The sequence below is a fragment of the Aotus nancymaae genome, unplaced genomic scaffold (genome assembly GCF_030222135.1).
Source record: "Aotus nancymaae isolate 86718 unplaced genomic scaffold, 86718_ANA_hifiasm-v0.15.2.pri h1tg000049l, whole genome shotgun sequence".
Lineage (NCBI taxonomy): Eukaryota > Metazoa > Chordata > Mammalia > Primates > Aotidae > Aotus > Aotus nancymaae.
Window position 1 is genome coordinate 2797420 of NW_026988463.1, and position 27186 is coordinate 2824605.

The 27186-nt window shown below is 53.1% G+C and overlaps 2 protein-coding genes across 7 annotated transcripts; one reads left to right on the forward strand and one right to left on the reverse strand.

Annotated features, from left to right (window-relative positions):
• Positions 1-2843: 2843 nt before the first annotated feature.
• Positions 2844-7433, forward strand: ELOB (elongin B). The gene is made up of 4 exons (XM_064362358.1): positions 2844-2888; positions 2998-3132; positions 4519-4624; positions 7276-7433. The coding sequence occupies exons 1-4, from the start codon at positions 2886-2888 to the stop codon at positions 7386-7388; spliced, it is 357 nt and encodes a 118-aa protein (XP_064218428.1). The 5' UTR covers positions 2844-2885; the 3' UTR covers positions 7389-7433.
• A 409-nt stretch (positions 7434-7842) lies between these two features.
• SRRM2 (serine/arginine repetitive matrix 2) lies at positions 7843-26971 on the reverse strand. 6 transcript variants are annotated; one of them, XM_012441838.3, is made up of 15 exons: positions 26762-26971; positions 22635-22913; positions 21659-21766; positions 21301-21465; positions 20709-20786; positions 20212-20274; positions 20085-20117; positions 19804-19854; positions 19548-19640; positions 18712-18904; positions 10964-17661; positions 9945-10232; positions 8768-8881; positions 8520-8633; positions 7843-8382 (listed from the first exon to the last, which is right to left on the reverse strand). In XM_012441838.3, exons 2-15 carry the CDS (start codon positions 22874-22876, stop codon positions 8373-8375), a joined length of 8250 nt encoding a protein of 2749 aa, XP_012297261.2. In that variant the 5' UTR covers positions 22877-22913; positions 26762-26971; the 3' UTR covers positions 7843-8372. The 6 variants fall into 6 exon arrangements, 5 of the variants coding, with proteins under 5 accessions (XP_012297261.2, XP_012297262.2, XP_064218425.1 ...); XM_012441839.3 differs by lacking the exon at positions 26762-26971 and having other exon boundaries at positions 8520-8630; positions 22635-24595; XM_064362355.1 differs by lacking the exons at positions 7843-8382; positions 8520-8633; positions 26762-26971 and having other exon boundaries at positions 8788-9604; positions 22635-24596.
• Positions 26972-27186: the final 215 nt, after the last annotated feature.

The window sequence follows — 27186 nt, forward strand, 5'->3', positions numbered from 1 at the left end:
TCCAGAAACTCTCTAAACCCAGTCCCATAGAGTTTTTACGTAAGCTTCAGGACGACAGCATTCCTTTTCTCAGGAAGAAGGCGGGACCCTTTCTGGGGAGGGTCTTAAGACTTCCAATCAGAAAGGCCCGCAGAAGATCAGAGTCCTGCCTTGGGCATGTGAAAGGAGGGCAAGAGAGAGACTATTCCCCAAGGTCTAACACACCCTAAAGACACTAGGGCCTTCTCCATCATAACACCACAACTGGTCTGGGGTGGGGTGTGAAGGGGATAAAAGGTAGACTGGAGAGAGCAGAAGACAGACTGCAAGGCAGTCTCCGACTGAAGTCTGTGAGGTGAGGAGGTGGCCAGTTGAGGAAAGGATCCCAGGAGGACCTTCCCGTGCAGAGAAACAGGTGCAGCCGGCCAGTTCCTCCACATCACTGGACACTCCCATTCCTTGTTAAGGCCCTTAAGGAGAACCTGGACCCCACAAGACCACATTTCCAAAAGTAATTAGAGACCCCAGGCTAGGTCAGCAATTGGCCCTGCTCCCCAAAAATCCCTCCTGACCTCATTCCTACCGCAGGAAGTACCACTGCACTGAATGACTCGATGGCCTGTCATCTCCTCGTGTAGTTAACCCACACGGGGGACAGTGCTGTGGGGTGTGGAGACCACCTCTGGGGGCAAGGACTTGTGTTGTGCTGGGTCCAGGTGACCTCTGACAGCAGACAGGCACCATTCACCGCAGCAGCTGGGGAACCGTGACTGCTCACCCAGCATCAGCGTATGACTGCGACTGTTGCTGTATGCATGAGCTGATGTGCAGGCATACTCCCTAATGCTCCAAGGGCTCCACACTGTGTATTCCCGTTTGATGGGAACACCAGGTGTAGGTCCTAGGCTTTGCTGGTAGGAGCAGGGGTTTGAACCCAGGTGATCTGCTCTCTGGGGCACAGGTCCTACGGTTCCTGGTGGACATCCTGAGGTGGGGCATCAGCTGTGACTGCCACCACAGGCAAGGTGTCCATGCCCTGGTCTGTGCCAATGAAGCCTGGATGGAGTAGGGATCCAGGCGTCTCCCTGTGGAGACGGCCACTCCTGTACCTACACCCCTTGACTTCCGGTTGGGCTGCTAGGCTGCCGAGAACTTCCTGGCCCCCACCGTCCATACCTTCCCTTCGCTCTCCCTCCTCACAAGCACAGGATTTCAAGTTGCCAATTCCATGTACATAAAGACGCTGGGATTATTTAATTGGAGACGAGTCTCACTCTGTTGCCCCGGCTGGTGTATAGTGCCAAGATTTCAGCTCACTGTAACCTGCACCTCTGGGTTCAAGCAATCCTCCTGCCTCAGCCTCCCAAGTAACTGGGAGCACAGGCATGCATCACCACACCCAGCTAATTTTTTTTTTTTTTTTTTGTATTTTTAGTAGAGACAGGGAGATCTTGTTGATCTTGTTGACCAAGCTGGTCTTGAACTTCTGGGCTAAAGTGATCCACCCACCTCAGCCTCCCAAAGTGCTTGGATTACAGACGTGAGCCACCTCCCCTACCCAGACACTTGAGATTAAGAAGGAAATAGTTTCAGCCTAGCCTAGAGCTCTTACCAACAATTACCTGTCCAACGCCTCATGACTCAAGTCATGGGGCAGAGGCAGGTTCTGCAGGGTCTGGGATGCTGAGGACCCTGGAAGCAGGAGTAGGGGCTGCAGTGAAATGCAGTGAGGGCAGTCACACTAGGGAAGGGACTTCGGACGACTCCCGAGGGAGGAGCCACAAAAGTAACAATAACTGGAATTACAGATTAGAAAGCATCCATGCAGCGCCAATACTTGCCGAAGTTCTACACAGTTCACAAACTGTTCCTCTTCTATCTAGAAGAGGAGGAAACTGGGCTTTGATGAGGTTAACGGCCCATGGCCGCAGTCAGCAGCGGGGCCCAGGGCTGCTCCTTTGCCACTCTAGATGCCCAAGCAGCAGCGGCACTTCCACGTTCCGCCCACTCTCAGCCCTCAGAGCGCAGCACCTCCGAGGACTGCATCGCGGTGGGGTCCAAAGCCACCCTCTGACTCTTCTCTCGAACGCCACCTCCCAGCAACGACCCAGCTTCTGGTGTCCCTAGGCAGGGGAGGGGTCAACTGGGGGGCGGGCCCTCGCTCTCGTGTAAATGCAACTTGGGGCGATGCAGGACAATACCCAGCACCTAGGCAAGGGCGCCTTGGTAGAAGGAGCGGCCGGCCAGGAAAATCAAGTCTCCAGGCCTTTTCAGAGACGAAATGCAGCCAGGCGGGAAGGCCGACAGGCGCCCAGGGCTCCTGGTGCGAGAGGTTGCCCCTTCCCTCCTGAGGAGAGCGGTCACCAACCCTTCCCGTGCCTCCTCTTTTAGCCCAAGGAGTTCGCCCCTAAGCCCAACAGCAACCCCAAGGGCTCCTCACAGGTCATAAGCCTCTCTGAGCCACAACATTCCTAGCATCCAGCTCGATGCAGGGAACGGGGCGACTGTCTCCAGCACAGCGGCCAGAGAGGGCCCAAAACGGAGAGCCTGCCCAGGATGGGTCCCACGAATGGCCCGCGACAAGGCGGCCCCGGGCTCGCTGTGACCACGCCTGGGGCCCACGGGACCGCACCACACCACGGAGGGAACCTCGCCTCCGCCACTCCCGAGACGGCGCCACCGCCTCCCACAACCATCGTCAGCATCGAGATGGCGGCCGCACGCACCTCTGCATGGCTCGCTTCCGGATCACTTAAAATGGCGGCGGCACAAGGCGGGGCAGCACAAGGCGGGGCTGCGCCAGGGGAGGCGGGACGGCGCGGGGCATGCTGGGCCGCGCGCGGGCTGCCGGGAACGGGGCGGAGCGCGGCCGCGCCGGCGCGTCGAGGGGAGAGGCAGCCGCCGCGATGGTGAGCGGGCGTGGGGGAGGGGCGGCCGGGCCGGGCCGGGGGCGGCGGGGGGCGGCTGGGCCGCGTCAGGGGCCAGGGATTTGCTCTCACGCCGGCCCGCCGCTCCCAGGACGTGTTCCTAATGATCCGGCGCCACAAGACCACCATCTTCACGGACGCCAAGGAATCCAGCACGGTGTTCGAGCTGAAGCGCATCGTCGAGGGCATCCTTAAGCGGCCGCCCGACGAGCAGCGGCTGTACAAGGTGGGTCCCGCGGGCGGGCAGATGGGAGAGGGTGCCCGGCGCGGGGGCTGACGGCGACGCTGTTCGCGATGTAAACAGTGGCGGCCGGCGACGCCTGCGGGCGCCCGAGCCGCGGGACTGGGACATCCGTTGTGCGGGTGAAGCGCGAGGGGTGCTCGCCGCGGGGATCTCCGGTCCAGGGGCGAAAGTTTAGACGTCGTGCCGGGTCCCGGGCGCCGAGGGCACCGTGGCATCCAACCCCTGCAACGGTACCGCCCGCGCCATGCAGTTGACGAAACTGAGGTTCAGCTTGGTCGTTTAACCAGCCGAAGGTCATTGGCAGCGCCAGGGTCTGAACCGCACGCGACCCCTTAATCCCCAGCTTTCTCCGACGCTACTGGGGGTGAAGGGTGGGGGACTCAGCTGATGCAAAGAAAGTCAGGTCCCACTCGTTTTTCACCAAGCAACCGTTTGTTATTATCTCCCGACCTCCTGCTACTGTTCTAGAAGCCCCCCTTTCCCCTTGCAAACAAACTGCGATTATTCAATCAGAATGGCTTGGGATTTGGGGTCTGCATTGGAGAATCAGATGCGTCAGCCTCTGATTTACGTCTTCCAGCATCGTGAGGTTGTCGCCTAAGTGCATTGATCAAATTCTAGAGCTTGAAACTGGGAAACTGACTTTTAGCTCCAAACTCAGAGCCTCAGCTCCCACAGTGCCTAATGGCCTTTCCTCACTGATACCTACTGGGACTTAGCTAATATTAAATGACCCTGCCTGTGCATGTCCCATGTGCAACATATCTACTTAGTGCTTTATGTTCCTCATTAAAACCTTCTGGTGGCCCTACTAATTGAGAATTCTGGTAATTCCTCGTTTACAGATGATGAAACTGCATCAAAAGGCTCAACTATCAGCTGGGTGTGGTGGCATGGTCTTGTAGTCCAGATGCTCTGAAAGTTGAGGCAAGAGAATCGCTTGAGCCCAGGAGTTCCAAGTTAGAAGGGGCTATGATAGCGTTCATGTAGGGTCTATGCCACTGCACGCCTTGGCAACATAGCGAGACCCTGTCTCTAAAATACAAAAAAAGAAAAAATGTTCAAATTCCTTGTCCAAGGTGGCAGAGCTGAGACTGAAACCCAGGTCTGCCTATTTTCAGATTAGCTGAGTGGTTCCTCAGATTTGCCTGGAGAATTTGGATAAAACCATATACTAAAGCCCCACCCCAGGAGGTTCTGATTCAAAAGTTCTTGGATATAACCCTAGAATCTGTGTATTTGATAGGCATCGTGGTGGTCCTGGGCCACACTGAGGGCCCTCCTCTGGCTTCCCTGTAGTTGCTGGTCAGAGGTCTTTGGGACCTGCCCCACATGGGGCTTCTCCCAAGATCCTGCTTCTCTCCTCAGGATGACCAACTCTTGGATGATGGCAAGACACTGGGCGAGTGTGGCTTCACCAGTCAAACAGCACGGCCACAGGCCCCAGCCACAGTGGGGCTGGCCTTCCGGGCAGGTGAGAGGGGCCTGGGGTGGGTGGCAGCCAAGCAGGTTGGGAACAGCCAAAGAGGGTCATCATGGAGCCTGGAGTTGAAGCCTTCAGGACAGTGTCTCCCCCATGCCTGAAGGGCTGGCAGTATTCTTTGATAGTGTGTTTCCTCATTTGAAAAAAAAAAAAAAGCAGCAAGCAAATGAGATGCTTATGGAAAGCAAAGCTTATTTCCCAAAGGCAGCTCACACTTACAGGCTGCTGAGTACCTGGCTCTGTGAGTCACTGTGTGTTGCTTCCACTGTCCCAACTCCTCCTCTCAGTCGCCCTGAGGGGTCTGCATACCATCATCCCTGTTTTGCAGATGAGGGCGCAGGCTTGCCGGCAGTCACGTGGGGAGCCATGGTTAAGATACTGGCTGCCAGGCCCTTGCTGGAGTCAGCATGTCCGGCTCTGTGTTGTGATCACTGAATCCCTCTGCATCTGTGTGGCTGAGAGTTGGATTTTGCCAGATTTCAGGTTCAGTAGGCTGAGAGTTGGATTTTGCCAGATTTCAGATTCAGTAAAGTGAGCCTGGTGAGGTTAGGCCACCTGCTGGGACTGTCACATCTAGGATTCAGATCCAGAGCCTGTGCTTCCATCTGCCATACCCCACCCCTGCCCAAGCTTTGAAACCTGGGGATTAGGAGTGGTTTACTGCTCACCAGGGTATTTTCTTCCACCCAACAGAAAGGGAGGGGAGATTTAAAATGTTTTCTCTCTGGGAACTTGAACAGAGGTTATTATAGAGCTGTGTTTTCATAGCTGTGGACCTAGCTGCTGTGTGGATGGCTGAGGAAACTTGGATAAAGTTAGGAATTATTAATATTTTTCTGCCTTGTAAGACAACATAGCAAGAGCTGATGAGGAAGAGTACAGTCCTAGCTTCACCTTTAAGTTCCATAAACTCAGGCTAGGTCTCAGCCTCAGCAGCAGTATCCTCTGGCCAGCTACCTTGCCCTCCCGCCCCTCCTGGCCCGTGTTCCCTTGTCCTTAAAGGGGTGTGATGAGACTAGCTTCATGGCAAGGAGGTGAGTCCTCAGGCATCCCAGGTCTGGCCCGCTGCCAGTGCTGAACAGATGGGAAGCTTCAGAGCCTTTCTGTGGGCTCCTTCTGCCCAGATGTTGATGTTAGGAGTCAGGTGCAGGGCTGGCACATACAGGTCATGCTCTGTACAGGGGTGCATTTTTTTGTTTTGTTGTTTCTGAGACAGTCTCACTCTGTTGCCCAGGCTGGAGTGCAGTGGCATGGTCTCAGCTCACTGCAGCCTCCACCTCTGGGGTTCAAGTGATTCTCCTGCCTCAGCATCCCGAGTAGCTGGAATTACAGGTGTGCACCACCACGCCCAGCTAATTTTGCATTTTTAGTAGAGACGGGGTTTCTCCATGTTAGGCTGGTCTCAAAACTCCTGACCTCAGCTTATCTGCCTACCCCAACCTCCCAAAGTGCTGGGATTACAGGCTTGAGCCCTGGTGCCTGGCCCAGGGTGCCTTTCTGAAGAGGGCAGTTGAGTTCTGAGAGGTCTGCTTCCTGAAACAAAGCTGCACTGCATTCTCCCAGAAGTGTACCCTAGAGGTTTGAACAGTGGTACCCTAGAAGTTTGCTGTGACTTGGAAGATATTGATAGACCCATTTTGCAGATGAGAAAATCAAGGCTAAGGAAGGTGACTTGTTTTTCCCCCACAACCCTTAGTATGGCATGGAATGTGGTGGTGGCTCTGGAGCCCAGGTCACACCACCCCTCTTGCAGATGATGGCTGTCTTGATGGGGGCCACAGGGTGGACTCTTGCAGAAACACACTTCTGGGTGCAGCTCAACCCATCATGTTGTTCCCAGTGCCTCCCAGTGTTTATGCGCAAGGATGAGACACAGGCCTCCCTCCTCCCCAAAGCTTACCACTCAAGGAGGTAACTGTCAAATTAAATGTTAAAGGGCATTGTCCAGGCTCATTGCCAAAGAATGAGGGAGGTAGTGAAGGCACAAATTGTCGCAGGTTTGTGGCCTGGAAGATGCATTAGACTAAGCTGTCAGTTTCTGAACCTCGGCACAGTGGGCTCGTTGGGCTGGATTGCTGTGTGGGTAGCTTTGTGCACCCTAGCACGTGGAGCTGTATCCCTGGCCTCTACCCACTAGATAGCACTGGAGCACCCCACCTCCCCGGTTGTGACAGCCAGAACTGTCACCAGGCATGCTAGCTTTCCCTGGGATGCCTCATCAATTGAGAACCCTGAGCCAGGTATCGATGGGTCTCCTTGCAGGGAAGGAATAGTCTAGTTTGATTTTAAATTAAGGAGAAAGGGTGTGAAGGGAACAAGGATATAGAGATCTTTTGGGTGAAGAGTGATGCTGCCTGCAGATGGTCAGTCCTTAGGCTTACTAATGGACATGGAAGATGAGGAAAGGGGCAGCCCCAGCATGGTCAGTGGGAGGGACTGGGGGAAAGGGGACCATGCTCAGGTTGGGCCCATAGGGGTGGGAGACATTGACATGGGGCCACTGAGGCAGCTGCAACAGGGAGGTCAGGGCTGTAGAGACCAACTGTGTTCACATGGAGACTGTTCACATGGAGATCACTAAAGCCCCAGCCAAGGCAAGTCAGTCAGGATACCCCCCTCCAGCTCTGCTCCTTCCCTCACAGAGGACACCTTTGAGGCCCTGTGCATCGAGCCATTCTCCAGCCCGCCTGAGCTGCCCGACGTGATGAAGCCCCAGGACTCGGGAAGCAGTGCCAATGAACAAGCCGTGCAGTGAGGACCCCGAAGAGGCCCATTCCCTTCAATAAAAGAGATGTGGGAGTCTGCCTGGTTGCTGCCTCTTCTTTCCCAATCCTCCCTGGGATGGGTATCACTCCTCAGGGGCTCCTTTTGGGGCTTGTGCTTGTCAGGTCCTGTGCTGCCTTGTCTGCCAGACCCTGGGACCCTTGGTTGCCCTGAGACCCAAGCCATTCTTAGCAGCCACACCAATCATAGCCCTGAGCCAGCCTCAGTGATAAGAGATTCCAGTTCTAGGCCTTTTTCCTTCCAAGTGTCCTCTTATCCTGCATGTCCACTCCCAGGGGCCTCTTTTCCAGTGTCCTGGTTTGACAGCATGTTCAATGAGGGAAACCCAAGGTGGACTCACACAGGTCCACCCACACTTGGGCCGCAACCAGGGAAGGAGGTGGCTTTCCTGTTACCACACCTAATAAGTCTACAGACCCAGTTCCTGCATTTCTCATTTTTATTTGACAGAAAAAGTTGCTCTTGCTGTACAGATTTTAAAAAACCAAAATGCCTTTAAGAAACGTGAAAAGTTGGGGGGAGGGGTACACAACCTCATGGGGGGCAGTAGGAACCAACTAATTCCAATTCCTGCCCCTTCCTTCCAAGAACACCTCACACAACCTCCAGTCCCTAACCACCATCACCCCAGGTACTTTTGGATACAAACAGGGCCATGCCTCCCTGGCCCTGACTCCAGGGTGGGGTATCCTGAAGTGTTATCCTCCCCTCCCCCAACTCCCATCTGCATTCCCTCCCACCCCAAACCCCCCAGAACACGTGAACCAGGAAAAACTCACGGAGATTAACATTTCACAGGAACAAAGAAAAAAAAGGGGAGGGAAAGGGAGCCCTCCAAGGGCTGCCAAGGCTCAAAAGGGGGCAGACAAGGACCCTCCCACGGCTCTGCTGGGGACGAAGGGACACTCCCTGTGGCTCCAGAGCATGGGGTGTGGTACAATCCCCCAGAGACGATTTATGGAGACCTGCAACAGAAGATGGAGGTCAACAGGGAGGCCCCACCCCAGCGCTCCTGCTTCAATGCCACTCAAATGGGGCTGCCACCCACCACCACCAGAACCGGCTCCCAAAGTGGGCCTCAGCCTTCCAGGAGAATGCGCACCTGGAGGAGCGGTGTCTCAGGAGCCGAGGGCTAGGTGTCTCCCTCCTGCGCTTGTGGCTAGGGGAGTGGCTGTCCCCACGCTGGCCTCTCCGGGAACCCCGCTCACTGCTGCTGCTGCAACACAGGACAGACATCAGCTCATAGGGTAGCACCAACCTCAGGCACCACTGAACCCCAAAGCTTTCTTCTTTGTAGAAAGCAGTGGTGGCCAGACCGGGCTGGGTGCTGACATCTGCAGTTGGCCCTACCTCTGCTGGTCCCGTGGCGAGGGCTGGGGCGAGGGACGGCGACGCTCCACAGGTGAATAGCTGAGGGACCGAGAGTCCCTAAGAGAGTCTATTGGCTTCCGGGGGCTGCGGGACCTGGGGAACACAGTAGGACCCAATAGCACCACACCCTTTCAAACCCACCGGCCAGCACTCAGGACCACCCGCCCAGGTCCTGACCACCAAACCTCATACCACACAGGGCCAGCCTCAGACCCACCTTTGTCCGCTCACTCACCCATCCGCCCGCACACCATCCACCGAGTGCCCAGTGGGCAGGCACAGGGTGCAGCGGGGGATGCAAAGATAAAGACAGTCCCTGCCCTTGAAGGAGCTCAGTGGTGAAGGAAGGCACGCACGGCCCCATGTGTGGGAAGCAGGGCTGGATGTGCGTGGCTCTGGGGACCCAAGGGAGAGGGACATGGGGCAGGGCAGGGAAGGGGCAGGGGAGTCTTCTCGAAGGTGCTGTTTGAGCGGAGTCTTGCAGAACGAGGAGTTCACCAGGCGGACAAGGAAATTCCAGGCAGAAGGAACAGCATGTCCAAAGGCATGGGCTCTCCTTAGACTGCAAGGCGCTGGGTGTGGCTGGAGCACAGGGCATGTGTGGGGGCGGGCAGGAGGAGAACACAGGGCGGGCGAGGCCCGTTGGTGAAGAGCCTCACACGCCACTCCCGCAGAGGTGGGGCTTTGTCCTGCAGGCCACAGGGCGTCCCGAAGGATTTGTGGAGTGGAGGGAAGTAGCCAGATGTGCGTTTTAGAAAGGTCCCTCTGGCTACATGTGGAAGAGGAAGGCGTGGAAGCGGGGAAACAGGGAGGAGGCTGTGGACAGAGTCGGGAGAAGATGACGGTGGCCAGACCAGAGCCCTGGCAGCAGTAATGGGGAGACACTAGAACCCTGGGACCAAGCTGTGTGTTGAGGGAGGGAGAAGAAACCAAGGAGCCCCCAGTCCTGGCCTGAGCGACCCTGTGGATGGCACAGCCCTTCGCCAGAACAGGGTACAACGAGCAGGAGAGGAGAGGAGAGCAAGCGCCTCCTCACCCACAACCAGACGCCCAAGGCCACGTGAGACACCCAGCTGGGAGGCTCACACCCCAGGACCCCTTCTCTGGACAAGTCACTCCCTCACCCTCCTTTCATCTCTGGCAAGGCAGCACTCACCTCCGCTCGCCAAGGGGTGGCTTCTTGGGGCTTGCAGGTTTGGGCAAGGCCTGAGGACCAGGCTTAGCAGGGGAAGGGGAAGATGAGGAGGAGGAGGAGGAGGAGGAGGAAGAGGAGGAAGAAGAGGAAGAGGAGGAGGAAGAAGAGGAAGAGGAGGAGGAGGAGGAAGATGAAGAGGAGGAGCTGGAACTGGAACTGCTAGAGCGTCTCTTCCGTTTGGCTGGGGTTGGCTCTGGAGGACGTCCCTCTCGAACAGCCTCCTTCGGGGCTGGGGTGGGGCTGGGGACCCTGTGGGAGGAGAGGCACGTCACAAGGAGACAAGCTGCCCCAGCCCCAACCCTACCTTCCTTGGCCTGGAGGAACGGCAGTGGGGGAGGGGTGCCTGAGAAAGGCGATGGGAGCTCTCTGAGCCATGTGAGCCAGCGATTCTCTGGAGAGCAGTGGTGCGAGCTGACCCAACCTCTGCTAACAGAAGCAACAGGCTGGGGCCCGCAGCATAAGGGATCAAGGTTAAACCTCAAGAATGTCCCTGATGGAGGAATAAGGCCTCTGGGCTCAGGTGTGGAAGCTGAAGCTGGGTAGTCTCCTTCCTCGGAGAGCCGCAGCTTGGGGAGGCCCCTGTGAGTGCAGGTTGGCTGGGGAAGGGGCCGTCCTGCCTGGAGGCAGGGAGAGGGATGGGATGACCTCTGAAGATCCTTCCAGCCCAGGGAGTTCCTCTTGAGGTCTAACTGCCATCCCTCCTGCTGTAAAATTAAGTCCATTTCCTCTAGTTCTGTCCTCTGTAGAGACGGAAAACTTATCATTATCCTCTAGAGAATGAACCTTCGGAGACTTTTATCTGTCCCATTCCTCCCCCCTCCACCCCCGCCCCCACATTCTCTTCTACCCCCAGCTTGAGGGTCAAGGTCCCCATACCTCCTCCAAGAGCCAAGCACCTGTAACATGGTTTCTCCCTCCCCACTCCCCAACCCACCCCGGATACCTCCCCCCAAAGGTTTCTAAAAGTCAAGCTCCCTCACCTCTTTAGTGCCACCTCAGGTTGCACAGGAAGGCTAGAGCCTTCCGAGTCACTAGAACTGGAGCCAGAGGAGGAGGAGGATGATGACGATGATGATGATGAAGAGGAGGAACTAGAGGACGAGGAGGAGGAGGAGGAACTCCGCCGCTCCTTTGCTGGCTGCAGGGCGGCTAATGCAGAAGGCTGCTGGGCCCCAGTAGAGGCAGGTGGTTCCCCCCCATCAGAGTGGGACACCCCAGGGGCAGGGACAGAAAGCATGCCATTGTGGTCACCAACAGAGGATGTGGTTATTGCCACTGCCCCAGAGGAAAGGGAGTGAGACCCTGCTATGGGGGTGGTCTGGGCAATCAAAGAACGGGACTGGTCTGAAAAAGCAGAAGGCACAGGAGACCTCGGCTGATCCTGTGCCGGAGGAAGAAGAGACTGTGAAGGTGCCTGGCTCATTCTAGAGGAAGGGGAAGGAGCCCGCTCAGAGGTCATTCTACACTGGCTTGGTGCAGACGGTGGTGTTCTGGACCTGGCTCGGTCAAGGAGCGGTGGGGAGGTTCTGCCACTGACACGCTCGTAGGCAGAGAGGGGCACCCTGGGGCTGGTGAGATTAGCACCAGACAATGCTGGAGCCATCCTAGCACTGGTGAGGCTTGCAGGGGCCAAGGCTGCAGGGGTTCTGGAGCCGGCAATATTCACAGGAGCTGTGGCATGTGCAGACCGAGGACCCACCAGGTTTGCAGAGGCTGGAGCCTGAGGTGTTCTGGAGCTGGAGGGATAGTTTGCAGCAGTTGGTGGGGTGCCAGAGCCTGAGAGACTCAGAGCTGCCAAGGCAGCTGGGGTTCTGGCCCCTGCTAGGTTCACAGCTGGGGCTGTTGGGGTGCGAGGGTCAGCCAGGTTCACAGCAGAAGGTGCCACCGCTGTTCTGGGGCTGGCCAAGTTCATGGCTGCCGCTGCAGCTGGCGTTCGAGAGTCAGCCAGGTTCACTGCCGTTGGGATGGCAGGTGTCCTGGCGCTGGCTAGGTTCATGGCTGCTGCAGAGGCTGCAGGAATCCTGCTGGCAAGGTTGGCTGCCGGGGCGGTTCTGAGACTCATGAGAGGCACCGGGGCTGGAACCTGGGACATTCTTGCAGCAAGGCCAGCAGCAGACATGGACGGAGGAGGCCGAGCGGTGCCAAGACTAATAGCTGTCAGGGCAAGTGCAATCCTAGACTGAGCATGATTTTCCGGCACGGATGTTCTCTGGTGGTCAGGTATTCGGGGACCTGGACCATCCATCATGGAGCCACTGGCTTGCTGCAGAACAGACATGGGTGTTCTAGAGCTGCCAAGGGGTTCAAGCATTCCAGGTGATCTACAGCGGTCAAGAGGTGTTGGGGACATGCTAGGACGACTGAAGCAGCTCATTCTGGAGCTATTGAGTGCTACTGGAGGTGTCCGCGAACCGGAATGATTTCTTGTTGCTGGAGGAGTAGCAGAACGTGAACGATCAGAACTACTTCCAGATGCAGAACGCCTGCGGATGGCTGGAGGAGATCTTGTTAAGGACCGTTTGCCCCGAGCTGTTCGCGGAGAACGGGATCTAGAGCGGCGGCGGATAGCAAGTGGTGAGCGACTTCGAGAACGTTTGCGTGGCAACAGTGGCGTTCGAGACCTAGAGCGGCGCCGAATAGCTGGAGGTGTCCGGGACCTAGAGCGGCGGCGTGTCACTGGTGAGGTTCGAGAGCGGGACCTTCTTCGAGTTACTGGAGAGGTGCGAGATCGAGATCTCCTTCGGGTGACTGGAGATGTTCTAGATCTTGATCTTCTGCGAGTGATAGGCGAAGTTCTGCTTCGAGATCGCCTCCTGGTTACTGGTGGAGTCCTAGATCTGGACCTTCTGCGAGTCACTGGCGGAGTTCTAGAACGGGAGCGCCGGCGTGTTGTTGGCGTTCTGGACCTTGAACGACGGCGGGTTACTGGTGGTGTTCTGGATCTGGACCGCCTTCGGCTCACTGGGGATGCTCTTGACCGGGATCTTCGACGAGTCACCGAAGTCCTGGACCTCGACCGTCTCCGGCTGACTGGTGAGGTTCGAGACCTGGACCGACGCCGGCTTATCAGGGGGGTTCTGGACCTGGATCGCCGGTGAGTGGCTGGAGAGGCTCGAGATCTAGAACGCTTCCACGGGGCTGGCGACGTGCGTGAGCGAGAGCGCTTCCGACTGGTTGGAGGTGTCCGAGAGCAGCCTCTTCGGCGTCGAGAGGAGGTCCGGGAACTCTCCTGCCGGGCAGGTGACCGTGAGTGATAACCAGAGCCTCCCCTCCGCCGTCGAGTAACCCGTGACCTTGACCGGCTCCGCTGTCTTCGCCGAGAGGTTGACTGAGAAGATCCAGACCTATCTCGACGTCGGGTTGTTCTGGTTTTCTCTCTCCTTGAGCGGGAACGGGACCTCTGGAGTCCACGAGGCTTTGGTGAAGGAGAGCGGCCTCTCCTTGAGGTTGTCTTAGCGCGTGGAGATGAAGCTGAGCGGCGTCGGCGTGAAGACCTTGACTTTTCTACTGGCTCTGGGGAAGACACTGAGGGACTTCTCCGGCGCCTTGGGGGAGTTCTCGAGCGAGTTTCTGGTGAGGATGAGGCAGAGCGGCTTCTACGGGAGAGTCTGGCCTTCCTTGTTAGCTCAGGAGATGATCGAGAGCTACGACGTCGAGGTGGTGTACGAGACTTGGTCTTGGGCTCTGGTGATGACCTGGAGCCTCTGCGCGCAGTTCTGGATTTGGGCGGATGTTCAGGAGAGGACTCAGTACTACTGCTTCCTTCAGGAGAAGGGCCCCTGCCTTTGCTTGATGAACCTGATCTGCTCCGTCTGGGAAGGGCCCGAGGGGCTGGAGCTTTAGGCTCAGGAGAAGAATCAGAACCACTCTGTGCCCTGGGTGCTGTTCTTGGCTTATCTTTCACTTCAGGGGAGGAACCAGACCTACTGCGCCGAGGAGAAGGTCGAGATTTGCTGTCAACCTCTGGAGATGATCCAGAGCGACTCCTCTGCCTAAGTGGGGTTCGTGTCTTCGCTTTAGAATCCGGAGAAGAGTCTGACTCACTTCTTTCCTGAGGGGATGCACTGGGTTTCACATCAAGTTCTTGAGAAGACCCCGAATGACTTCTCTGCCCCAGGGGAGTCCGAGCCACAGTTTTCTGATCAACTGATGATTCTGACCCACTTCTTTCTCTCTGAGGGGTAAGACACTTGTTGTTGAGCTCTGGGGATGATGGAGAACGACTCCTCGGCCTAGGAGTCTGAGGCAAAGCTTTTGGTTCTGGGGAAGAATCACATTCGCTTCTCCCTCTGGATGGTGTTCTAGGTATATCTTTCATTCCAGGAGAAGACCCAGACAGGCTGTGTCTCGAGGGAGTCCCAGACCCATCTCTAAGTCCTGGAGAAGACCCAGACCTGCTTCTCCTTGATGGAGTTCTGGGTAATCCATCTTTCATTTCAGGAGAAGATGCAGAACTACTTCTTTCTCTTGAGGGTGTTCTGGGCACAGCATCAAGCACAGGTGAAGAGATGCTCTGATTTGAAGACATCCCTGCCTTTTCCACGGCATCTGGGGATAACTCAGAACTGCTGCGTCTGGAGGATCGTGTTGATTGTTCTTTCATGTCTAGAGACGGATCTGTTTCCAGCTGATTCAGAAAAGGTCCATTCAAATCATCTTTAACCTCAGAAGAAAATCCAGCATTCATTTCTGTACCAAGTGGGCCTGAGCTTCTAAATTCTAAAGGCGATCCAAAACTGTTCTCCCTGAGTGGGGAGTTAGACAGTTCTTTATGTTCTGGAGAAAAATGTGGCCCACCCCAAGATGAGGCCATTGCAGGGACGTCCACTGCTTCCAAAGGAGGCTGTGACTGGCTTTGATCAAGAGTCAAGGACACAGCAGGCCTTTCTTCTACTTCAGGAGATGATTCGAAGTTACTTCCAGCTATTTCTTTAAGTTCTGAAGACAAATGAGGCAGAACTTGGCTTGTGGGTTCTTCAGACTTCTCTACCACCTCCAATAACTCCTCATCTTGGCTTGACGTAGGCAATGCACTATTTTGCTCTTTTGTTTCTGGAGATAACCCATCATCACTTCTTTCCCTTGACGGGGTTCTGGGTGTGTCCTTGAATACTAGTGAAGACTCAGGCCTATCCTGTACTGGAAAAGGACTAAATTTGTATGTCTGTCTAGGAGGTGATGCCGTGGCATCCTCCTGAAGGGGTGAAGCCGTTTTGTCTTTTGATTCAGAAGTCTCCAATCTACTCTGCCCCAGAAGAGAATTTGAGTCCACTGTAGGATGTGAGTAAGAGTCAGACTGAGACCTGCTCTGCTCAGGAGACATTCCCGATTTTAAGGTAGGACTTGCTGACAACTCACTTCTATCTCGTCTTATTGGAGATCTGGATGCCAGGTCAGTGATTGGAGATGAAGACCTGGACCGACCTCCCTTAGGTGATGTTTGAGATTTGCTCTGCAGAGATGGTGATTCTGAGCAACTCTGTCTCACTTCTGGACTTGAAGTATCAGATCTGTGGTCTGGTGAAGTTTGGGATTGTCCTTTCAGTTGCAGAGGCGAGAGGCCAAAATAGCTCTCACCTGGTGGTGAGTCAGATTTTACTTCTGCACAAAGAGAGAAGGATCCAGGGCAACTGTGAACTAGTGAGTCTTTAGACTTCTCTTGGGGACATGGTGACTTTGATCCAGAAAGATACGGCCCTGTTGGAGTTTGGGGCTTTACTTTGGGGTGTGGTGAAGTAGACCCTGAGTGACTTTGTCTTGGTGGTGTTTCAGGTTTCACTTTGGTATCTGGTGAGGAGGACCCAGAATGGCTGTATCTTGGCAGCAATCTGGATTCCACATTGGAGCAGGGAGACATTGATCTGCTTTGCCTTGGAGGTGTTCTAGATGTCACCCTACCAGGACTTGGAGAAGAGGAGCCAGAATGGCTTCGTCTTGGTGATATTATCGCCTTCACTTTGGGTTGTGGAGATGATGACCTAGATGGACTCTGTCTGGGAGGTGTGCCAGATTTCACTCGAGGAGGAGAAGACCCTGAGCAACTATGTCTAGAAGGGGTCCTAGATTTCAACTCAGGGTCAGGTGATGATTCAAAACAGCTCTGTCTTTGTGGTGTTACAGATTGCTCATTGGCCTGGGGACTTGCTATGGACCCCTGCCTTGGTGGTGTTCCAGATTTCACCTTAGGATGAGGAGACGAACTGGAATGACTTTGTCTTGATGGTGTTTTAGACTTCTGTTTAGGTGGCGGAGAAGAACTGGAGCGACTGCGTCTGGCTGGCGTTCTAGATTTAGCTTTAGGTTGGGAGGATCCAGAGCGACTGCGCCTGGGTGGTGTCTGTGACTTTTGTTTAGGGCATGGAGAAGACCCTGAAAGGCTGCGCCTCAAAGACAAGCGAGATTTTGCTTTGGACCGTGGTGAAGAGAGAGACCTGCTCCGCCTTGAAGAAATGCGAGATTTCTTCATTTCTGGGCTTGAATTGGACCTGCTTCTTCTCTGAGATGTTCTGGATTTGTTCTTCCGCTCCGAAGATGAGCCAGACCTGCCTCTTCTTTGAGGTGTTCTAGAGTGAGATCTGCCACGTCTAACTAAGCTTCTACTGCGGGATCTTCCTCGTCTTGGTGTCCTAGACCGAGACCTCCCTCTCCTGGCTGGTGTTCTGGAGCGTGAGCGACCACTACGTCTAGCTGGGGTTCTGGAGCGTGAGCGGCCACGTCTGGCTGGGGTTCTGGAGCGTGAGCGGCCACGTCTGGCTGGGGTTCTAGAGCGTGATCTGCCACTTCTCCTGGCTGGTGATCTACTACGAGACCTCCGTCTTACTGGTGATCGGGTCCTAGATCTGCGCCTCGCAGGTGTTCTAGACCGAGACCTGCCCCTCCGGGCTGGTGTTCTAGACCGAGACCTACGCCTGGTGGGTGTTCTGGATCGTGATCTCCTCCTGGCAGGTGTTCTAGAGCGGGACCTGCCCCGCCGGGCTGGTGTTCTAGAACGAGATCTGCCCCTAGTGGCCGAGGATCTAGAGTGAGACCTCCCTCGCCTTGCTGATCTAGACCTGCCTCTTCTCTGGGTATTTCTGCTCCTGGACCAGCCAGGTCGCTGAGGAGACCTAGAACGGCCACGTCGCTGGGGGCTTCTAGATCTTCCCCACCTCTGTGCAGACCTGGACCTACGCCACTGGGGAGATCGGGATCGAGAATGACCTCTCTTTGTAGGGGTTCGAGACCGAGATCGCCCTCTTTTAGTAGTGGCGGGGCTACGGGACCTCCCTATCCTACGGGAAGGGGTATGAGAATGTGATTTATCCCGTTTTGCTCGGCCATGTGAGCGATTCTTGGATGTGGGAGAAGGAGAAATCTCTCGGTGGGACCCCAGAGCTGGAGCAGGTTTAGGACTTTCAGGGGAAGAGCTGGCATGCCGAGAAACTTTGGCAGGCTGAGGGGATGGTGGGCTACTCTCTGAGGAAGAAGACTGGGGAAGTTTCTCAGGAGACTTAGGTGGTGAATGGCCCCGAGTTGGAGAGGCCTCAGATGGGGGGTTGACTGGCTCCTGACTTAAGGGGGTTGTTGCAAGGGGTTGTGGGGAGCCGCCATGTCGCTCAGCAAGGAGCGGAGTGGGAGCAGGTGGTTCTGGGCCTGTGCTGCTCCTTTCTGGAGAGGGGCTAGGTCGAGTTGCAGATTTCTAAGAGCGGAAGAGAGAGTAGGGATTCATAAACGTCAAAATGTCACATCATCCCTGAGATCCCAACACCCTTTCCAATGAAAACTTTTCTTTTACACAACCCATGACCACAAGCAATCATTTTCACTCAATAACAAAGAATCATTAAAGCACAGTAGGGAAAACATACAAAGATACAGATAGTCTGAGAATCTTACAACCAAGAGAAACACAAAATGCAAATAACTAATGCACTTCATTTAACGACAAATGCCACTACAAAATGTTATGAAGATGGAAAAAAGCTATCTTTAAATGGAAAGATAAGCAGGTTCCTAAAGCGAATGCTAACTTCATCTTTGAAAAATTAACTACATTAAGGAAAAGAAACAGCATGAATAAAGATGTGAGAACATGATTTGCGTGAAAAGTAAAAAAGTAGACCAGAACGGGTAAAGGAAATGAGAAAAACACCAAATTATAAAAGCCTTAAACATAAATTCAAAAGCAATAGGGAAGTAGTTAAGTTCCTGAGGTCAACCAACTTGAAATTTCGAAAGGTAACACTGGATGACTTGGAAAATTGACAATAGAGGCAAGTATTAAAACTGTAACCACTGAAGCAAGAAGAGTAAGGCTTACATTAGAACAGAAGGTACAAAACATCATGGACTACTGAAAACTTCCAGTGTTTCAATCAATTGGTGGCAACCCAATAGATTAAGCTTTACTGAGACAGGACCAGCATTTAATGAAACAGAGAAGAAACTAGAGATATCATAAAGAGTACACAGACACAACTTTTGCTCTAGTTCTACATACAAACAAGACACAATATAAAACCTATTAATACCTAATGAAATTTGATTCTAAAGGATTCACAATTCAGTCAGGTCACAATCCTAAAAGTACTGCAGACTCAGTAGGAGAAATAATTAGGAGAGGAATGCAAAAAAAAAAAAACTGAATTCATTTCTTTTAATAAGTTATTACCTCCTCTCCCTTTCACATCACACGTTTATCCTAAATCAATACACTTGCAATCCAATGATCACCAACTCAGGAACATACCTCCTTCTTGTCTTGATCTTCGTAAGGGCTGCTAGGCTGTTTTGTAGCAGGCTCTGGGCTACTAGGCCGTTGTGTGTTGGTAGTACCTGGTTCACCGGAAGGCGCATCTCCCTCCCCTCGTCGCCCTGAAGCAGGGGAAGGACTTCTTCCACTCAAAGCAGTTGTATGAGTTTTAGCTGCAGCACTTCGAGACCTGTGGGAGTTAATTGAGGATGGGGGGAGAGGAGGGAAATCAGCTCAAAGGGAGAACAGGAAACCCCCTCCCCAACTCCCATCCACTTTTCCTAACTGTACAACCCTCTTCCAAAACGCCTTCTTAGTCACATGACTCAAATGATTCACTGAAGTACAAGTACAGTCCACTTTGGTTCTTCTCTTCCCAACACATTCCCAAAGAATGCTCTCCCTTTACCCCTTTACTCACCTCCCCCAAACATCCCCAAACCATCCACCCAGCCCACTCCCTACCCGCTTCATTCACAACTCACCTCTGAGCCCACCTCCTTCAGGAAGCCTTCCCCGATTAAGGAAGCCAGGGTAAGGATTCCTTCCTCCCCCAGACACCACGAACAAACCACCACCCCCCCTATTCTGGCAGTCCATATACATCAGAACGAAACAAAAAATAACAAATAAACAAAAACAAAAAAAAAAAGAGAAGGGGAAATGTATATGTCTGTCCATCCTGTTGCTTTAGCCTGTCAGCTCCTAGAGGGCAGGGACCGTGTCTTCCGAATGGTCTGTGCAGCGCCTAGCACACCGTGGGCGCTCAATAAATATTAAATTAATTAACCCATCATTCCCTCTCCCTCCCTTCCTCCTGGACTACCCCTTACCGACTGCGGGAAGTATCGGAGGAGGAAGCGGAGTCAGCAGAAGTTGAACGGTGGGCCCGGCGGCTCTTAGGGGCTGGTGTTGTACTTCGAGACCTAAAAGACAACCACCACAGCTCAGGGTACTGCTGTACCTCTCCTAGATTCTCCTCGCCTATCCCTCAACCCTTTACCAGTCAGGGACGTAACTGATACAACCCTCTCCCGCTAAGGTGGCATTCCCTTACAACCCAAGCAAAGTCCCCACGAATTCACTCACCGCTTTCGCTTTTTGTCCTTAGATTTCCGTTTGCTCTTTGGAGTGGGAGACCTGGGAAATAAGGCAAGGTTGTTAAAAGTAATTCTTTTAAAAAAAGAAAATAAAACCAAAAGTGAAATGAAAAGGATTAAGGAGTGTTGCCAGGAATAAGATCAAGGAATTGAGCTTTACTCCAAGAAAAAGAAATCTCCCAGAGGCTAAGAATGAGAGGGCCATCAGGCAGTGGCTCACTGCTCCCATATGCCACTGTGTCCCCCTATGAGTTAAAGAACTCTTCTTACCTATGCTTACGTTTCTTGGACTCAGATTCTGACCTGTTGGAAAAAAGAGAAGAAAAAAACATAAACCAACACCTCTGCCTGAATTCAGGAAACCTTCTCCAATCACTCAAGTATTCCCACCTCGTACCTGTGCTTCTTCTTTTTTGAGCTCTTCTTTCTCTCCCGTCGAGGAGAGCTGCTCTCTGACCTGCTAAAGATGGATTCAGAAGCAAGATCATTCTGCTTGGCTTCTTTCCTGGCCCTCCCACTTACAATCCCTTCCCTAAAAAGGTTTCTAAAACACTTGAACATCCTAATAGCACCAGGTCTGCAGACCTACGCCCAGGACTTATTTCTGCCTTCTCCAACAATTTTGGAAACTTCTTAAGTCAACAAACCTCAAAATGAAAAAGAAAATTCCAGAATCCAAAATGCTGCTGGCCAATCCTAATTAGCAGAACTGCAAACTCAACACTTCCCCACTGAGAAACTCACACATTTCTTCTAGCTGAGGCCTCAGTGGTAACTCCCTCCACCCTGACAACTATTTCCTGCTTTTTGGAAGCCAGAACTCTCCACTTCCGGAGAGAAGTACACCACAGGATTGGTCCTCTAGCTATCAGCATAAGTTTCCAACTAACTTACCGTCCTCTATCTTTCTTCTTTTTCTTCTTCTTCTGCTTTGGGGTTGGTGAGCGAGAACTGCTGGACTCCCGAACAAGGCTTGGGAAAAATGGAAAGTAGCAGAGATGGGTGCTAGAACAAATGTTCCTTTTCTTTAAAAGACAGAGCCTCAAAAATAAAAATAAAAATAAAAAAGCAAAAGTGTCTCGCTCTGTTGCCTTGGCTAGGGTGCAGTGGCAGCATCATAGCTCACATTGTAACCTCCAACTTGTGGGCTCAAGACATCCTCCTGCCTCTGCCTCTCCAAGTAGCTCAGGCTACAGGCATGTGCCACCACCCAGCTTTTTTTTCCAGTTTTTGTAGAGACAAGGTCTCACTATATCGTCCACGCTGGTTTCAAACTCCTGGACTCAAGTGATCTCCTGCCTGAGCTTCCCAAAATTCTACTACAGGCATGAGCCACTGTGGCTAGCCCTTGCCCAAATTTTCTTGGACACCTCAACTTCAGAACAAAATCTGAAGAGTTTGGGCCAGCCTATGAAAGGAAAAAAAACAGAGCAAGGAGCTTACAAACAAGAAAAGAAGTTATCAGTGGTTTCTTGGCCTTGTATACCTGTAAGGTTTGGGAGGCTCAGGAGCTGGTTGTTTAGCTTCTCGGGCACGTCGCTGAGGATCAAAGGAGCTGCCATCTACATAAGAATCACTGATGCCAAAGGCAGCACGGAGTCTTTCATTCTTCTTCTCATTCAATTCTGCCAACTGGTGAGTCTCCGTGACCCTAGAGAAAAAAAGCAAAGTCTGAAGGAAATATAAAGGACGGAGTCATATTCAGAACACAAGTATAAGCAGGAGCCAAATAAGGCATGGGAAAGGCAGACAAAAGCAGGGAGGAAGTCCCACATGAGGAAAAGGACAGCAGCGGCAGCCAGCAGCCAGAGTCCAGAGTCATCAAGGGAGAGTTCAACACTCACGCTGGCCTCTGCCCTGGGGTCTCCTCCTTGCCCCCAGGGTTCACATCCTTCTCCAGCAACATGAGTCGAAAGGTCGCCACTTTTTCCTGAATTTGCTGTTCCTCGTACCTGAAGAACAAATCCCTTCGAGGTTAAGCTTAACAGGATACTTTCCCCAGTCCCAGGTCTCCACTTCCCTCACTCCCAAAAGGGTCCCTTCCCTCTCCATGCACACACAGACCTTTTTGTTTGCTCTCACCCAAAAGTCCCTTCTCTCCAGTCCTGATCTTTTCTCATCATCTTTCTTCCCTCTACTTACTATACCCTCTAGAACAGTGGATTTTAAACATGCTACAGGGGCCAAAAGAAAAAAATTAAGCAAGCAGGGTTCCAAATGCTCCTCCCCAACTTCAACAAGAATAGGCCTTTTATTTCCTAAGATTCCAAAGTGAAGTATACTGTAAAAAAGGGTCACCATTGCTGAAGTTTGAAAACCACTGCTCTGAGAGTTTGTCTTAATGTGTTCCTTTTCCAAAATTTCCCTTTCCAGCCCAGATTCCCTCTTACTCAAGCATTCTTCCAATTCCTCTTTTCCTGCCTATGTTACTTTCCAAGGCCTCAATCCCTACATCCATTTATCTTCTATTCTACCAATGACAACACCTATCAGCTTACCTAGCTCTTCTACCTGGTATGTGCTTTCCTGTTTCTCCCTTAAAACACATTTTTGTTCTTCAATGGCCCCTCCCTTCCCCCATGTGCCTCCATTCAGTCCCTCAGGCTCCCATCTACGTCCCTGACACACAGCCTTCTCATTTCCCACTCTGCACTGTCCCTTAACTGTTTTTCAATACTCTAGAGCTCATTTACCTCCTCCCCTACCACAACTCCTTGCCAGGCCTCTTTCAGCCAGCTAGCCTTAAGCTCCATACATCCCACCTAACACCCCCAGCTCTGCACTCATTCAGTGCTTGACTCTCCCCCAGCCCTCCCTCACCCCTGCTCTTCCATCATCTCCTCCAGCTCGAGGCATCGCAGCTCGACGCGCCGCTTGCGCTCGTGGTCCAGGATGTCAGGATTAGGCCGCTTCACCAGGGCAGCCTCCAGGCGCCGCAGTTCCTCCTCTCCCTTGTAGTCAGGCCGCTCACCCCGGCGGCCCCGCACCAGGGACAGGTTGCGCTGGACGTAGCCGTTGGTGCCGCTGCCCCGGGGCGTCGGCAGCCCGATCCCGTTGTACATGGCCCCGTGCCCGGGGTGAGGGGGGATACCACCGCTCCTGAAGGGGAGCGGGGAGACACGGGTCAGGCCCCTGGCCCCAAACTAACCACTTACCCCCCACACACCCAAGTTCCTGCTCTTCTTCATCCCTATTTCAACATTTATCTTCACACTAAGTTTTCAGCTGTGTAATGCTCCATCATCCTTCTGGTCTCCCAAAAAAACCACTCCTTTGTCCTTCACAACTTACTTTCTACCAAATCACAGCCCAGTTCTTACAACCTTTCTCTCAATGCCCTTGGCACAGAATTCTAAATAATCCCTCCCTGCACCTAGATTTCCTTCTTTTTCCACCCTATGCAAACAAGGATCTGTCTCTCTCAAATTTCTCCACACTGTCCCTTTTTATTCTCCTTTGGCCCCAAAATGCACAAGTGATGTCTTTACCAACTACTCTAATTCCTGACCTCTGATAACCAACTAAGGCCTCCTGGGCACAACAAACAACAGACATAGATCTGTGGCACCCAAGGACCTCTAGTTCATGTCCAAAGACTCCCAAGAACTTACCTAAGGATTTCAGACCACCCTACTTGAATACAAAATAAACTACACAGCCCCTCAGTATCCAAACAGTGGATTAGCTGGTTCAGAATGTGCAGCCTCACACCCCAACTAAACACCAGCATGCACATAAGAAACACACATGAACCGTGGAAAATCTTCATAAACTTCACCTCCCAGGTTAACGGCCATTTCCTTGATTTCAAATATTTAAAGACCCTATCAACTATCCTGGTATTTTATTTCTTCAATTTCCTTCCTCTAAATAGGATTTAACACAATTTACGTCTCCTCCAAATCTTGCCAGCTCCTGCCAAATATTACCTGTTTTCAACTCTATGCTCTATTTAAACACATCAAACCACTCTTCTCTGTTCCATCCGTTACCATACCTTCTCCACATACCTTGCCCTAAGTCTAGAAACCCTCTCTATATCCCACTTTCATTAATGTCCAACTGTTGGCTTTCCCTAACAATCCCCTGGATGGCACTTCCTAGTTTTTCTCTCCCAACCCTGCCTCTCTCTCCCTTCTCTCCTGTGTTAACCCCATGCTTCCCCCCAGGTTCTAGCCTTTCAACTTGTCCCAACCCTAACGTGACTGAAAAATTCTCAAGTCCCAGCTTCTCTGGTTAGATTCCTTGCCTAAGGAATACTCTATTCCTTACACATACTCTATTCCTTTCTCCAATTACATATATTCTCTTTCTTTCTCTTCCTTATCCTCTCTAAGATAGTTTCCCAAAACATACATGTGTGAGGAAAAACCACTCAGAAAAACTCCTAAGGAATAGGCAAAGTGGAGAGATTAATCAAAGATGGAAATATTAACTGGATAGAAGGGAAGGATGTATTTAGGGAAATTTTAGAAAGACGCATCACACAAATGTCTGGGTAAATATCCTAGTGCGCACACACACATAGTATGGTGAAATGCTGAATGGAAGAGAGCTAGCCAAGGTCCAGAACAGTTTTCCCTTCCATACCTCCTCACCCTAGACTAAGGATGGGTCCCTACCCAATCCCAGCAGCAGACCCAATACTGAAAGCAGAAAGTGTCAGAAGAGGCTTGGCGCCGTGGCTCACGCCTGTAATCCCAGCACTTTGAGAGCCGAGACGGGCGATCACGAGGTCAAGAGATCAAGATCATCCTGGCCAAGACAGTGAAACCCCCGTCTCTACCAAAAACACAAAAATCAGCCAGGCGTGGCAGCGTGCGCCTGTAGTCCCAGTTACTCAGGAGGCTACGGCAGAAGAAGAGTTTGAACCTGGGAGGTGGAGGCTGCAGTAAGCCAAAATCACGCCACTGCACTCCAGCCTGGGGACAGAGCGAGACTCCCTCAAAAAAAAAAAAAAGACAGAAGAGACTAAGTAGAAATTCAGGAAAAAACGAAAAATATTATGGCTCAAAAAATAAATTTCTCTACATCCCAATCCTCATTTTCATGTTCTAGCACCAATCCTCCCCACACAGTTTAAAAGTAGGTCCTTCTCTGCCTCTGCCTACCCCACCTAATTTCTGCTTCCCTTGCAGAATGTTTTTGACCTGCAATTAATTCTTCAGCTTTACCATTCACCCACACTTCCATACCACCTCACACAAAAATCCTCCCGATCTCTGAGAAAACCAGGCTGGTCACAGTTGCTCACACCAGTACTCCCAGCACTTTGGGAGGCCAAGGTGGGCGGATCAGGAGATAAGAGACCAGACTGGCCAACAGGGTGAAAACCCGTCTCTCCTAAAAATACAAGTTAGCTGGGCATGGCGGCGCATGCCTGTCATCCCTGCTACTACTAGGGAGGCTGAGGCAGGAGAATCGCTTAAACCCAGGAGCGGAGGGTTACAGTGAGCCGAGATCCGTGCCACTGCATTCCAGCCTGACAACAGAGCAAGATTCAGTCTCAGGAAAAAAAAAAAAAAAAAGCCAGTAGACGCTAAGCAAAGGATATTAAGTCACAATGTTTCGGAGAACTTTCAGGGAATGAGCCACCTCTACCCCCCCCCCCCCACACACAGACAACGACCCCACAGCATCTAAGGGGGTGCTAAAACAAGGAAAGTAGGACATCAACACCACACACAAATCACCAAACCGAACGATTTTATAAAATTCTTCAAGTGGGGCCCATAAGGGTGGATGCATATGGAAAAGTCACCTAAGGTAAAAGCACAAAGTAAAAGGTACAAAGGAAGACAAAAAAACCCTTTTTTTCTGTTGGGAAATCAGAGCCCGAACAAGGAAGTAGAAAGGTATCTTGAAACCCAACATTAAAATATGCAAAAAAAGAAAATGGTACCAAAAGGAGAGAAAAGGATTGTCCCAGAAAACGGACATCAAGCACAGCCAGCTCAGCACCAGGGCACTCCAGCACAGCTGAGTGGACACAAAGAACCCAGAAAGCTAAAACAGCAGCTTCAGAAGAGACCTAAGCCCACGCACTTAGGAGGAAAAGCAACAAAACACTCTGAATTTTTGATCCAGACTGGTCTAACTGAAGCCGAGTGGAAACCAAGCTTCGGAAGAGCTGTGTGCCAAATAACGCCTGAAACTAACCAGGAAACTTAAAGAGTCCGGCGTTTTCTTCCCAACGAAAGGGCTCAAAAAGTCTTAGTTTTTTAAAAAAGAATTTTCGATAGACGATGAAAAAGTGAAAGAAGGGAACGCACAGTCTACCTTAAAAACGTAAACGTAATACGTTCACTTCCTTTACAATTCTTAAGATTTGGGGCTTCTTCCCCCGTAACAACTCTGGCTGATAGCCAGGAGCCCAAACCGTTTAAATCCGGGCCCCGGAGTTCAAGGCCCTCCCCGCAGCGCCGGGGGCCTATTTTCGGCCTTGCGGAATGGGGGAGGGAGCTGCGCGACCCCGCAGTCTGGGAGGCCCCGGCTCGGGCAGTCTAACGCCGAAGAGAAACCTGAGGACAGGGATCGGGTGCCGGGGACAAGAGTCCGGGAGCAGGCCCCTCGCTGCCGCCCCTTCCCCGCCACTTAAGGGCCGAAAGCAGCAGCTGCGGAAAGGCCACCTCGGCCGCACGTGTGTGGGGGAGGGGTGAAGCCGAGGCGCGCGCGCGCTCCCCCTCACCAAAGGCGCTCGCGAACCCGAGTAAAGGCGGCGACGAGCGCCGTTGTCATGGGGGAGGGGCGGGGGAGTCGAAGCCCGCCAGCGACAGGAACGGCGGGAAGGGGGAAGGGAGGCGAGGGCGTCCGCGCCAGCGAAGGGCGGGGAGCGCGCGTGCGCGCGGAGGAGCGCGGCGACCTGAGCCGTTCTCCGCGCGCTTTGGCCTCGCGCCGGGGCCGCCGCCCCTCCCCCACCCGGCTCGCTGGCTCCCTCACCCTCTCACCCGCCGCCTCCGCCCGCCGCCTCCGAGGGGGAGAGGTCTTGCCGCCGCCGCTGCTCGAGCTCCCGAGTCCCTCGGGGCCTGGAGCTGCCGCCTCGCCTCGCCGGTCCGCCCGCCTCAGCCGACGCCGACGCCTCCTCGCTTCCTCAGGGGCCGCAGCGGGCTCCGACTGCGCCACTCGCACCCCGCCTGGGCCGCGCTGCACGTCAGCACGACTGGCTGCGTGCGTCAGCACGCAAACGCGCGTCGCGGGGCCCGCCGGGAACTGGAGCAGCGTTTTGCTCAGGCGCCGAACCCACACCGGGAAGTATCGTTTCTTAAGGCGCAAGGAAGATTTCACTCCTTTGCCGAAGGACTAATCGTCCTGTCGGCCAGTGCGACGAAGAACGGAGAAGGCGACCTAAGATACCGCGTATTCGGAGGCCTTC

Excerpts from the sequence above, each read along its gene's own strand:
- ELOB (XM_064362358.1), top strand. Across the intron at positions 3,133-4,518 it reads ACGAGCAGCGGCTGTACAAG|GATGACCAACTCTTGGATGA; the intron begins GTGGGTCCCGCG and ends TTCTCTCCTCAG. Across the intron at positions 4,625-7,275 it reads GGGGCTGGCCTTCCGGGCAG|AGGACACCTTTGAGGCCCTG; the intron begins GTGAGAGGGGCC and ends CTTCCCTCACAG.
- SRRM2 (XM_064362355.1), bottom strand. The coding sequence starts at position 22,876 with ATGTACAACGGGATCGGGCTGCCGACGCCCCGGGGCAGCGGCACCAAC. Across the intron at positions 21,767-22,634 it reads GAGATGATGGAAGAGCAGGG|GTACGAGGAACAGCAAATTC; the intron begins GTGAGGGAGGGC and ends TTTGTTCTTCAG. Across the intron at positions 19,855-20,084 it reads TCCAAGAAACGTAAGCATAG|GTCTCCCACTCCAAAGAGCA; the intron begins GTAAGAAGAGTT and ends CTTATTTCCCAG.